At 34.4% G+C, this 12,864-nt stretch overlaps 2 protein-coding genes across 2 annotated transcripts; both read right to left on the bottom strand.

Annotated features, from left to right (window-relative positions):
- Nucleotides 1-651: 651 nt before the first annotated feature.
- Nucleotides 652-1,897, bottom strand: LOC132310420 (fasciclin-like arabinogalactan protein 21). Its single transcript, XM_059808593.1, has one exon. It carries the CDS (start codon nucleotides 1,885-1,887, stop codon nucleotides 841-843), a length of 1,047 nt encoding a protein of 348 aa, XP_059664576.1. The 5' UTR covers nucleotides 1,888-1,897; the 3' UTR covers nucleotides 652-840.
- A 6,433-nt stretch (nucleotides 1,898-8,330) lies between these two features.
- Nucleotides 8,331-11,659, bottom strand: LOC132309865 (monoterpene synthase TPS4, chloroplastic-like). Its single transcript, XM_059808126.1, has 7 exons — nucleotides 11,588-11,659; nucleotides 11,147-11,414; nucleotides 10,576-10,948; nucleotides 9,334-9,552; nucleotides 9,089-9,227; nucleotides 8,755-9,003; nucleotides 8,331-8,621 (listed from the first exon to the last, which is right to left on the bottom strand). Exons 1-7 carry the CDS (start codon nucleotides 11,657-11,659, stop codon nucleotides 8,331-8,333), a joined length of 1,611 nt encoding a protein of 536 aa, XP_059664109.1.
- Between the last annotated feature and the right edge of the window lie 1,205 nt (nucleotides 11,660-12,864).

The raw sequence follows: 12,864 nt of genomic DNA, 5'->3' as shown, positions 1-12,864 counted from the left end.
ATGGGAAGGCTGTCCCATTCTTGGGAAGAGGGTGATTAGAAGACTCCTTTTTAATTATTCTGTCAGCTATGAGTTAACTTATACATGCTTGTTATGTTGTCAATAAAGGGGATTGACACTCGCTCTCAATTTGCAGTGAGTTCAGTTAAGTAGAAGATATGAACCATTAAACAGCTTAATTCGTACTGATTTTGTCTAACCAAAGGAAGAACATGTTAGTCAAAGCTGAAATCACTTTGTGAATCTTATTACAAGACCATGTATTGATGGTCCCGTGGTATGCAGCCGCATCAATATTAAAAATTAAGAGCGAAAAAGGTATTGGAGTCTTCGAGACCCTCTTGAGAACTTCAGTTTTGGATGGAGCTCAACTGTTGGAACCCTTACCATCGCATGGCAAGACTTGACTAATAACTGACTATCACTTGACAAGGGTCCAGAAAGATAAATGGTGACACTTTTTTTCTTCTTTGTTTTCGGGGTTGTGGTTCTACCAGGGTATGTTTATAATCACCCGAGTACTCATCACATGGATTAAAAAGAAAGGACAATTTTTCATTAGACTTGGAACTGGAAGTAGTCATGGACAAGTGCTTGGCCATTATGTCAAGCAAATAACTATGGACAGAAGAAAATATAAAACACAAACAATTAGAATGCCTCAATTTGAATGCTTCAATTTGATTCGTTTGAAAAATGGCACAATGTGCACAAAATCTAATTCTTTTTACAGTTTGGGATGAAAAGCACAGTCAATTGAAAAAAAAAAAAAAAGGTCTGACTAAGAACATACATACGGTCACTTCACAGAGAACAGCCTCCAGATGAACTGAAACCAATCTATCTGGATGTCCTGGGAAGCTCCTGCATATCAAAAGCTCGGGGAATCCCATGAATTTGAAACTTGTTAGATGAGAAAATATCTGGTGCAGTGATCTCCACTCCATTAATAGCCAGTACTTTTGTAAAATTAACACACCCTGTAATCTCAAGACCCTTATCGGGAATCAATGTTCTCAGAGATGTTTTCTCAGGCAATGAAGCCAATTCAATATAAGTAAACCTCTTAGGCAGTATATGAAACCTCACAATTCTATCAAGCAATGGCGAAGGCGATGACACGAAGACCAAGTCCATGGGAGCAAAGATTGTGACCGAATTCAAATGTGGGTAATCTCGAAGGATCCCATCAAGAACAGAGTTCAATCCAATGGAAAACGACACTAACCCCTTTGAGCTCAACAATCGAACAACTCGTGTCCATTCCACCATTTCTTCGGACACACTAGAATTTGAAACCATGCTGTGATTGAAATCACAGATGGGTGATTGAATGATGTCCCAGTTTTTATGAAAATGTAATGAAGAGAAAGGACCAAGAACACCATGGATTGAAATGGGTCCCTCAAGAAACATGTTAGGGTGAGAAATCGACACGTTGTTGATCTCAATGGATGGTCTTTTGCGATTAATCTTGGTGATTGCGATGTTCTTTCGATGAACAAGGGTTGGCAAGCAAGTGCCTTTGGGTTTCTTGAACAAGTCTTGCATTGAGATCTTGGATGGAGAGGTGTGGTATTGCAGGAGCTGTTTCATGACCCATGGAGGCACAGAGACTTTGGAGATGGCAGAGTCTTGGATTGCGAAAATGGTTGATTCCGGTGATGAGAGGAAGATTTCCGGTGAAACTTGAAGGAGAGTGGCTATGACGTTGAACCCATTTTTGCGGAGAGCTAGAGAGGCGTTCAACGAGAGCTCGTGCTTTATGGGTTGGTTTGATGAGATTGAATTTCTGGGCGTTGATGCAGAGATTGCTATTACAGCAAGAGTTATCGACATGGCGAAGTAGATTGGAGCGTGCCACCAGTGCGAGCAAGAAGTCGCCATTGTTATCAGTTCGGGGAGAGAGAAAGATAGAGATACAGACTAGAGAGAGAGAGGGGTTTGGGGTTTATTGGAATCCTGAAAATTATTGGATGGGCTTGGGCTTTGGTCTGACATACAATTACACAAACCCCGTTAACCCAAATGGGCTTAGACTTAGGCCCAACAGATTAACAAGCTTAGGCACAACAAGGTAAAATTCAAACTGGCCCTTTTCTTTGTTACTTTATACATCTAGTGAAGAAGCACATGAAACTCTCCAATATTTTCTCTCCTGCTAGCATCTTCATAATTTAGACACAACCCTTAAAAAATGTAAAATAATAAGTAGTTCAAGAGTAGTATATGTCCCAATTTTTTGTTTATTTCTGTAAGAAATGATATCATCGTATGTAATTGTATCATTTTGTTCTTATATAAATGTAATCGGATGCGTTTGAAATCTCTATTACAACAATTAAATAATATCATGTCAAAGAGTAAAAATGAAAGTATTGTCGAGGCTTGTAAGTCTGGTTGGGATTTGAAGTCTATTTGTAGAAAGGGTTCAAGGCCTATTATCTTTGCTTGGCGAAGATAGTATTGTTAGGGTAAATGAATAAGGTCCCATGGTCATGCCCTTTTAGCTTGTGTCTTGTTTGGTTCCTTCAAATCCAATAGAAAACCATTTTTTCTTAGATTTATTTAATGTGAACCACTATAGCTAAATTTCTTTATTTTATCTCTAATTTTAGTATTTAATTAGTATGTAAAATTATATTGAACATAAAGCACCCTTCACAATGTTCCCAATCGTAATCTACCCTTTAAGCATCACAATTTCTATTTTTGCATCTCAAACGGGGAGAAGAATAACAAAAATTATAGAGTTAATTAGTGTTCTTCATATTAATACATTAGCAATAAAAAATGAAATTGATTGTATCTAGCTGCCTTGTAGTATTTGCTTTAAAGCCTCTCTTTTAATTAATGATTTAAAGAGATGATGGTTGTTTGGGGGTCAAGATTTAAAGAAATAATTGTTGCCAACACATAATTCATCCAATGGCCATCTAAGATATTGGGTGAATCAGATGTATCAGAGTACAAAAAATTCTGATTAAGTGCAAAAAATTCGCTATGCTATTGATATAGTAAAAAATAAAATAAAATAAAATAAAATAGGCCTATGTTGTACAACATACCCTATTACTTTTAATTTGATACAAAGAGTAAAAAAATTTGCTAGCGTCCGTTTCGCATAAACATCTAGACCATTTGTATAATACATGCGGGTTGCACTTGCAATGTAAGTTTCCGTACAACTACCGCTTCCTGCTTAAAATGACTATAATACCCGTATTGTTTGAACATATAGAAGTTATCCATTGTATAAAGAAACTCCCTTAATAATATCCTATGATTCCTATCCAATCACTCACTATCTATTGCATTAACAAATAAAGCTGGAGATCACACCAGCTCGATCGGATAGACTGAACAGAGTTTTGAGCAGAGAGCTTACTACAACCTTCTTCTGGTGACTCGGATGTATCTGTAAACAGCAGCGAAACTGGTGGTCACGAGCACACCAATGATCAGGCTTCCACCCACTGCTGACTCGTGAGACCAGTGATGCTTTCTCAACCGTCTGATCTCCCCTGGAGGTTGCGCTGCAGTACCAGACTCAGCTCCACCCTCTGATGATGTCGACCCCTCCACAGTAGCACCTGATACAGGCGGATATGCCACACTACTATCATCCCCTGAGGGAATATTGATGGTGTTTGGTGGCTTGAGCTCTGAACCGTCTGATCTAACAGCTATTGCCTGGACCATCATGATCTCTGCTACTATCGTCCAAGCCAACACAAATCGACCCATCAATAGACTATGCAAACACCAATTAAGCTGAAAACAGCTTAACTTTTTTCTTGGAAGTTTGGGTATTCGGAGGATGCTATATATTGTGAATCTTAATTTGTAGCTTTGCTTACTATATAGTGTATATATATATATATACGGAGTGTTGACTATGAATATGGAGAGTTGATCCTTTGAAACTCGGAAGAAAGTTCCCTAAAGTTTGGGTTCCCATTCGACAAGAGGGAGGTCGCGTTTTAAAAGTTGGTCAGACTTGTTCTCGGTTTGACAAGATAAATGATTGGCAGCAACTTAAATCATTCCAAACTTTTCTTCACCTTATTTCGCATTCTAAAACCCACGTGAGTATTTGTATACTACTAATAATTAGTACCAAAAGTGATTTATGTGAATATATATCATCCCGACACGTCCATCATTCTTTACTCACGTAAATATGATTTATTGTGGAATTTTTTTATCATTACTTTTTTTTCTTTTCTTTTTTCGTGAAACTAAATACTTCCTAAAAAATAAAGAAATGTTTTGCAATTCAAAAAAATAGGACTTGGAATAAATGTTATTTTTTAAAAGGTAAATCATGCTCCAGTTCCAACTCATTTGTTTACGGCAGCCCACGAGCCATTAGAATTTTTTTTTTTTTTTTTTATTTATTTTTTTTTTTTAAAGTAGTAATACTTTTAAGAGGTCTTTTTTGAATTAAATGTCAGATTTTCCATTCTAAATTACAAATTTATTCAATATCAATATTAAAAAATTTGTGCTCGCTCATTTATGGATAACTCAAATATTGACACTCATACCACACTCGTGAAACTTGCGCTCAACACTTGGGATACAAAGTACAACGTTTTTTTATGCTTATTCAGTCTATACTAGAGTCAAATGGTTTGTTAATTCTCTTATAGTGATTTTGTATTAATTGTGATTCATTAGAAGATTGATAAATACTTTTTCATCACCTACAAAAAAAATTGATCAAATTAAATCAGTAAGTGACTAAATTATATCAGTTTCTACATTATTTATTAAAGTATGTTTCATCTTAACATATATATATATATATATATGTAATGATGAAGTGCAGAGAATACTCTTAGTCTCTTAGTATATATTTTACTTAGCATTTTTATCTATACTTAAAAAAGTATGTTAATAATTCTCTTATTCTTTTAACATTATACAGAAATATTACTCGATTAGAAATTTGACATAAAATAATATTGTAATGCTTATTTTACCTTTTTACACTTTTAAAAATATTCAAGAGATTGTGTAAGCTAATAATTTCATACTAGATAACACTAATCCACTTTTACAGATTTTTTTTTCTCTCTATATACAGGCTTTAGGCCTTTAGTGTGATTTTTTTTTCTCGCAATTAGATTTTTCCGAAAGGCTCCAGTTATAATGTGCCTTCGACCAGCGAGCAAGATAATCGATTCAACTCGGATTTAAAAAATAAAAAATAAAAATGGGAAGAACAACTAAGTTCCCCTAAGCTTCAATACAATAAGTCTAATACTTTACCTACTTAAATATTGAACTATTAAAATGTATGATATTCTTAGAAAGCACGAACACTTCTTCAAAGATATACTCGTATCGTATCACAATACTCTCGGACACTCTGGATACGACACTTTAGATATATGTCCATAAATAAAAATTAATTTTATTATTTCGGACACTTTTTTTAAATACTTCTCGAACTTGTCTAACACAAGTCTACTTAGTAATTCTAAATATAATATAAATACTATCACGATAAAGTACTGAAATAATAATATATATGATATAAAAATTATTTAAATAGTGACATAATTTTATTTTCTAATTCATTTCAGAACAACTCTTAGTATAAAAATTATAAATGAATTAAAGTTTATATTATTATTACTAAGTATATGTATAAAAATAAAAATTTATATTTATATACTGCCGTTTCCTACTTTTTAAAAATTTGATGTGCCAACATATTCTTGTACAGTGTATGTGCTACATAGGATATTAGAGACAATATCATAGTAAAATTCCTTCATCTTTGAACATAACGAACAAATCCAATGCAAACATGTAATCAGAAAATTAAACTCCACACATTCAGTTTCTCTAATTCAAACATGGATCTAAGAATGTATACATATGCATACATATAGATATGAAAATATATACATCTATATATATATATATATATATATATATATATATATATATATATATATATATTACATACCTTACGGCGGAGAAGACCGAATTTGGCCTTGCAATAGAGAAGAAATTATGCACATCCAAGTAATTCTTTTCAAGTCAGTCGACATAGTTATAAACAACTCTTGCCGATGAGACTGTGAACGATCAAATCGGTGAACGCCCAGAGGCTTGACGAAGGGAAGCGGAGGCGGAGTTGTTGACTACTCCGGCCGGGCATAGTTTGAGCCTCTCTGCCAACAAAATCCACCATTGCCATAAATACGTGGCCAGCTCGGTACCATCGCCAGACCCAAGATTCACCTTCCTCCGCTATCATCGTTTTTGAACGTTATTGACTTCAATTTCTCCGGTCGCAAATACTCTCTCGAGTCACCGGCCGACGTTGTCTACACTTGCAATTTGATGCATATGTGAAACAATGAGCTTAAACGAGGTATTATTTATGTCATTTTATAAAATAATGTATTTTTAAATAATCTATAAAATGTTTGAATAAGGATAATTTAGTTCATCAATAACTTAAATGTGTTAAATGTGTAAGCAGAGATTTATTTTCACAAATAAAAATTTTAGAGGTGTTTTCGGCGTGTCAATAGTGTAATATGCACTTATTATAGGAATATTTTTTATACTTGACCTAATAAATTTTTTTTATTTTTTATTTTCTAATCAAGAGGGTGGATGGATGGAACATGACACTCAAACCATACTGTGAAACTCGCCCACCACTTGGGTTACGACATATACAGTCTCATTTTAATGCTCATTCACATTATACCAGAGTCAAATGGTTAATCCTTAAGATTAACTTCATCTTAGCTGAGATGATTTGATCAATCCCACCAGATTGACACATATAATGATAGCTTTGGATGAAGTTCATATAAAGATAAAAGTGAATAAATTGTTGGGAGAAAAAGAGGATTTTTGTTCCTCCATACTATAAATTTGGATTTTATATATAAATATAGGCAAGGACTAAACATAGAACCAGTGAGAGGGGATATTTTTTATATTTTAATTTTTTTTAAAAAATTTATGAAGATGTCCCTGTTAAAATTAGAATTCGCCTTTATTGGGTTCTCTTTTTTTAGATTTTATACTTCAAATGTTTAAGAATTTATGAAAATGATGCTACTAAAATTACAATTCGCCTCCACTATTTTTTTTTTTAAATTTTTAATTTTTTGCATTTTATACTTTAAATTTTTGAAAATTTATGAAGATAACTTCATTAAAATTATAAAAATGGACTCAACATATAAGTTTGCCCCACAAATTAAAAGACCGCCCCCTCACTAAATTTTCTGAGTCCGTCACTATATATATATATATATGTATATGTATATATATGAAAAGTGTTATGGACACTTAGCAGATGACTCTCTGTTCTCATTCTTTTGGGCAACAGTATCCAAGATTTATTCAACACATAAAAACGAACCTTTGTTAGTTGTTCGGTTCTCTTCAGTACACATTTGAGTCCAATGGCTTCAGTGTAACTAAATTGAAAATGCAACACCACCTAATACTAATATCAAATTATAAATAGAACAATAATATAAAAAATAATTTATTTTAGATTTAATAGTGTTATAGCTCTGAAACCTACTGTAATACATTACATAAGTGTTACATGTTTGAATTAAAATGAATTGAACTTTTGCTTTGGTAATACCTTTAATACAGTGTTTTGCATTCTTAGATTTAAATTGCGTAAGGTTGTCAAATTTAGGAGAGGAAATACCCACCTGTTCATGTGGTGTCCAACAAAACCCACCAATGTCAAACTACAATGAGAAAATGACAAACTAACTGGCAGGGATTCGCTGAGGCGCGGTCTCTCAAATGAATGCAGCATAATGCTAAACACAGAAGGTTTAAGTTTAGAACCAAACTTATTTAGCTGTTGTATGATAATTTAATTTAGTATTTAATTCTGAACGAAATAAGTATTTGTTTAAGTGTTTTTTATAATATTGTTAAAACGCGTATATACTACTTAAATTGAAATACAAGAAAATACACTCTGCTAGGTTGAAATACGTAAAGCATGTAATGCGGGACATTTTGTTTTCAAACCTTAGAGTTTAAATGTAACTTGCCATTTTTGTTTTTAATCAAATGAACCCCATTACATAAATAGCTGGTAGATGCATGTAAAAAAATCAAACATTGCAATCTGACCATAGTGCATGGGAACAGATTTGAATTAATGAGGCTAGAAATTGTTGTTTTGGGATTATTTTACTGTACGTACTAATATGCAATTATAATTAACAAGCAGTAAAGGATAATTGGACTAGATTTAGTAGAACTGGTAGTCTTAATTTGCACACGTAGGTACCAACCATGCATTGATTTGAAACCTAAAAACGAACTGGTGTGAAGAACAAAGACTGCACACAGTCATCGACGTTGGGAAACCTGTGATCATCTCCATGCTGATAAACGATTTGGGATGTTCTTGACATGTTGAAAGCAGCTTTGATGATTGGTAGCGGCAATGCCTTCGCAGCCATTAGCTCCCCGTTGAGCTCTTTCCATAAGCTATGAATCATTTGCTTCACTTCTTTTCTGCCTTCACCTTGGGACGACAGATTCTTCTCTCTAATCAATAGTTCTATGCTCGATGAAATATCTCCTCGTTCTTGCTCCTCCTAATATAATTTTATTTCACCAAAAAAAAAAATTTGTACTTGTGTTCATATCCCATTTAGTAAATCAAATATATTTCAAATAATTCCACAACTATTTGTAATATTTAAAATGAAGGTTCATCATATTACATACCGTGGCGGTACCAAGATCATCCCAAAGCCGAAGAATCCTTCCGGAGCAAGAAAAGACCTTGGGATATGGGTCCAGCATTGATATAGTTTCTGTTGTAACCCCTTGACCTATGAGAAAGAATATATGTACCAGTGCCATGTATGTTCCTGCTGTTGTAACCCCATTTTCTATATACTCCTCTATTTTTGGGACATATCCATTGTTTAACCATTGGGCTTCAAGTAGGAAACCTTCAATCATGTCTATCCACTGCAACATCAATAAATTTTTATAGGATTTATGTAGCGGATCCCAAGTAATCGAGAAAAAAACAACACAAGTAAAAAAGTATTACCGTCCGTTTTAGGAATGGAACAATACTCCATCCATGTTCCTTTAGGATATTGTAACCAATCTCATTAGTAGTGTTGTACAATGCCATGTAACATATCTTCATGTATTCAGGAAGCTGTTCCATTGCACTAAGATCCCATCTGCAAATATTCAATTAATGTGTCATTTTAGTTTATAGTCCATTAAATTTCTAACTGATATATATGCATCAGAAATTAATATAAAGGAGAAGAAAAGTGTGTAAACCTTCGAATTGCTTCAGTGAAGAGGACAAGTTCATCTAATGAGCCATAACTGTCGAATATATCATCAAGAACTAGTAAAATGGCAATGGTCTTGGCTAGCTCAATTCGGCAACTGGAGTACTTGGGTTCTGGCAGAATTCCAACAGTCCATAGAAAACATTCCAAGGGTCGATCACGACCAAACCCGAGCTTATGAACAATACCCAACTGTTTCCACCACCTGAAATATTACAAAAGATTAACTTTTTATGTCTGTGTTATTAGAGGCATGCATTAATTATGATACATGAACCAGTTTGTTTAGGATCAGTAGTGAATGGTTTTTATCTTCTATTTCTATCTCAAATTAGGACAAGTTGTTGGCTGTTTTTTAGTGTGAGTATCTCAGTTGAATGAAAAACACACCTTATCTATATCTGTCATTATTTTGTTAAAAATAAATAAATTAAAATTTTGGGATATCAAATTTTTTTTCTTATCATGCTATGGAAATTCTTAACCCATTTCTTTGTTTTGATGTAGAAAGCGGGACCAGAAATAATACACCAATCAGAGGAGTCCACCTGCCCAACCTAGAGACCAATTAGGAGCCGCCACGTGTCCTAATCATCAAGCGTGAAGAAGCCACACAAGCAAAAATGGCAAGCCGGAAGTTAATAACGAGCACGATCGGGGCCTAAAAATGGGTATCAAATAGAAAGAATCAAAGAGGAAAATAAGCCACGATCCATCTGTATAAATACACATGGTACGAGCCTAAAAAGGCATCGAGTTTTGAATATATACAAGAGCTCCATTGTTCAATCATCACCACCTCTAATAAAATTTCATTATTGGGTAACAAGTTACGGAAACTGTTTTGGACCATCCGAAGGCCAATATTTAAACATAGGATGAGACATTTTTTGGAACAATTTTACGCAGAGATCAGTAGCTTTGAGGGCTTTAAAAGCGCATTTTCATGATTGTTGAATATTTTTTAAAAATTTGTTAAAGATATAACCCGACTCGAATTCTTTTTTACTGCTTGTTAAGTTTATTTTATTATAAATACATACAACACAGACCATATTATTCCTTCATTCATCAATAACATATATCATATTTCTCTACAACATCTTGTGTTTGATTTTTGCTTTAATCAATCAATCAATTTAGCTTCCACTCACTTATTTTAATTATTAATTATTTTTTTTTTTGGGTAAATCAATTTATTAAAAGCAAACAAACAAACTCTGATTACCTGGAAATCTCAGCCAACTCTGATTGATGCAGTGATTGAACCTGGTCATAGTCTAACTTTGCAAGTTCCAGCAGGGCTGAGCTCTGGTCGCTTTCCCTACTAAATTGTTCAATGAACCTTCTAGCTTCGAACCTCACCATCCTCAAGTGCCTCGGAAGCTGTATGGCCTCACTAACCTGTCTACCAAGTTGGGGTTCCATTAGTGGAATTGATTGTCTGAGCTGAGTTTCTGTGAATTCCGTAGCCTGGGACAATATATCTTCATCTTTTCCACCTAAATACGAAGCTTCATATAAACTCAACATGCCCCATGTGTCATTCTTCAACGATCCATTGAATTTCCCATTCTTGTCGACAAATTTTTGAAAAACATCTGTTCAACACAATAAAATGTTACTCCAGAAAAGTAACATATATCACGCCACCTACATGCAATACATATAAATATAGAATACGACACATTTTCACTGTGTTGTACCCTCAATTTAATAATGTTGTGTGGTGTTGAACCCTCGACTTATTTATACTGAAAAGTAGTACAGTGTAGTGAAGAGGTTCATGATTGTTGTACCTGAACTAATTTGAAAACCATTATGTCGGAGTAACCGGAAATGCAGTGCCGTAGTGAAGAGATCTTCACCGGAATGCCAATAATCCATGAACCCCTCCAGTGCTGCATTGATTTCTTCGTCAAAATGATATGCGATTCCCAATCGTTGAAGTGTGTCAATCAACTTCAACGTGCTGGTCGGAGACGATGTACTTCGAAGTTCTCGTTGCGTTCTTTCTAACAGTTCCATCGTTTTGGCGCCCTTATGATCAGTTTGATAAGGGAACTCCTGCTACCATATTAACCATAAAATCCATGTTTTGATTTTAATATGTTAGCTACGTACTAAAAACAATTAATTAATTAGACAAAAAATCTAAAGGTACTAAAATGATATGAATCATATTTACCGTGGGAAGGGGTGGAGATTTGATAGCAGAATGGTTGACGAATGTGGCTGACATGTGTGGTGAAGGAATAAGCGTACACATGCAATGCATAGAAGTAGAACGTGAGGAGGTTTTTATCCGCCATGAACGACCTCTCAATGGAACTACAAGAGGACCATTACACACAGCCCAAGATTGAGAAGGCAACGAAATGTTCCTTATGCATGCCATTATCACCGATTATTATTGAAGAGCTAGCTTTTGTATCTCTCTGTTGCTAGGTGTACATACATGCATATGTGTGTGTCTATATATATATATATACATACATACATATAACTAGTGTTCCATAATTAATTAAGAAAGAGAGCTCATGTCGCACGAGGGAATAAAAGAAACACAAAACCAAAAAAGAAAGAGAATGGGGTACGTATTGCGGTATTGGCGTGTTTCGAAAGGACTAGTAGATGAAGTCTACAACAATGACAGCGCTTAGATTGCAATTGCAATAACGGGCCTATTTATTGCCATTCATCAAATTGTGTGAATTTAGATTAAAAAAAATAATATTTTTTTCATTTTTTTTTTCTTGAATAATAATATTTAAATTTAATTTAATTTTTATTATATGTATCATCAAAAAATTAAAGAATATATATTTTATAAAATTAATAGCTACTTTGTGCCATTCAATTACTTATATAACTAAGATTTATTTTTGTCGATCTAATTAATTGTTTGATCAAATATTCATATCAAATTCTTTTATTTATAAGCATTTTATAAAATAAATAATATAATAATAGTATATATGAGGAGGCCCAGGACGACATGGGCCGGATCTGACTTTCAAGCACTACATTCGGTCCGTACAGCTGGGTCAGCCCATATAAAGACACTGCCATATGGGCCGAACGCGAGTAAGCCCATCAAAGGTGACCAGGACTTATGCAGGAACAGGCCCAGATCCAGCAATCAGTCAATATTTGCAAATATCTTGTAAATATCTATAAATGGGGGAAGGAATGGAAAAGATGGGAGGATCTTTTTGGTTGAAGTGTAAGAATTCTTGAGAGAGAAAGAGGGAATGAATATCTTGCATCTTCAATTGGCGCCGTCTGTGGGAAACGTATGGAAGTTTGGTTGATCAATGAGGAATATCGAGTGGATTCAGACCAATTCGGTTGATCGAGACTCGATCTTTGGGATTTGGATCCAGATCTGAGCGATTGTGACCTACTCTGGAGGAATTACAATTCTTGAAGCTTTGGCAGAAGTGGCTTCAGATCTACGCAACAACGAGTTGTTCGATTGTGGCGGGATCTGACGGATTTAGAGTTCAGACAATTC

The sequence above is a fragment of the Cornus florida genome, unplaced genomic scaffold, assembly GCF_030987335.1.
Source record: "Cornus florida cultivar Cherokee Brave unplaced genomic scaffold, ASM3098733v1 CherokeeBrave_3.0.0_Hap2_Chr05, whole genome shotgun sequence".
Lineage (NCBI taxonomy): Eukaryota > Viridiplantae > Streptophyta > Magnoliopsida > Cornales > Cornaceae > Cornus > Cornus florida.
Note: the sequence above shows the minus strand (reverse complement) of the source record. Positions and strands in the feature narration are given on the sequence as shown.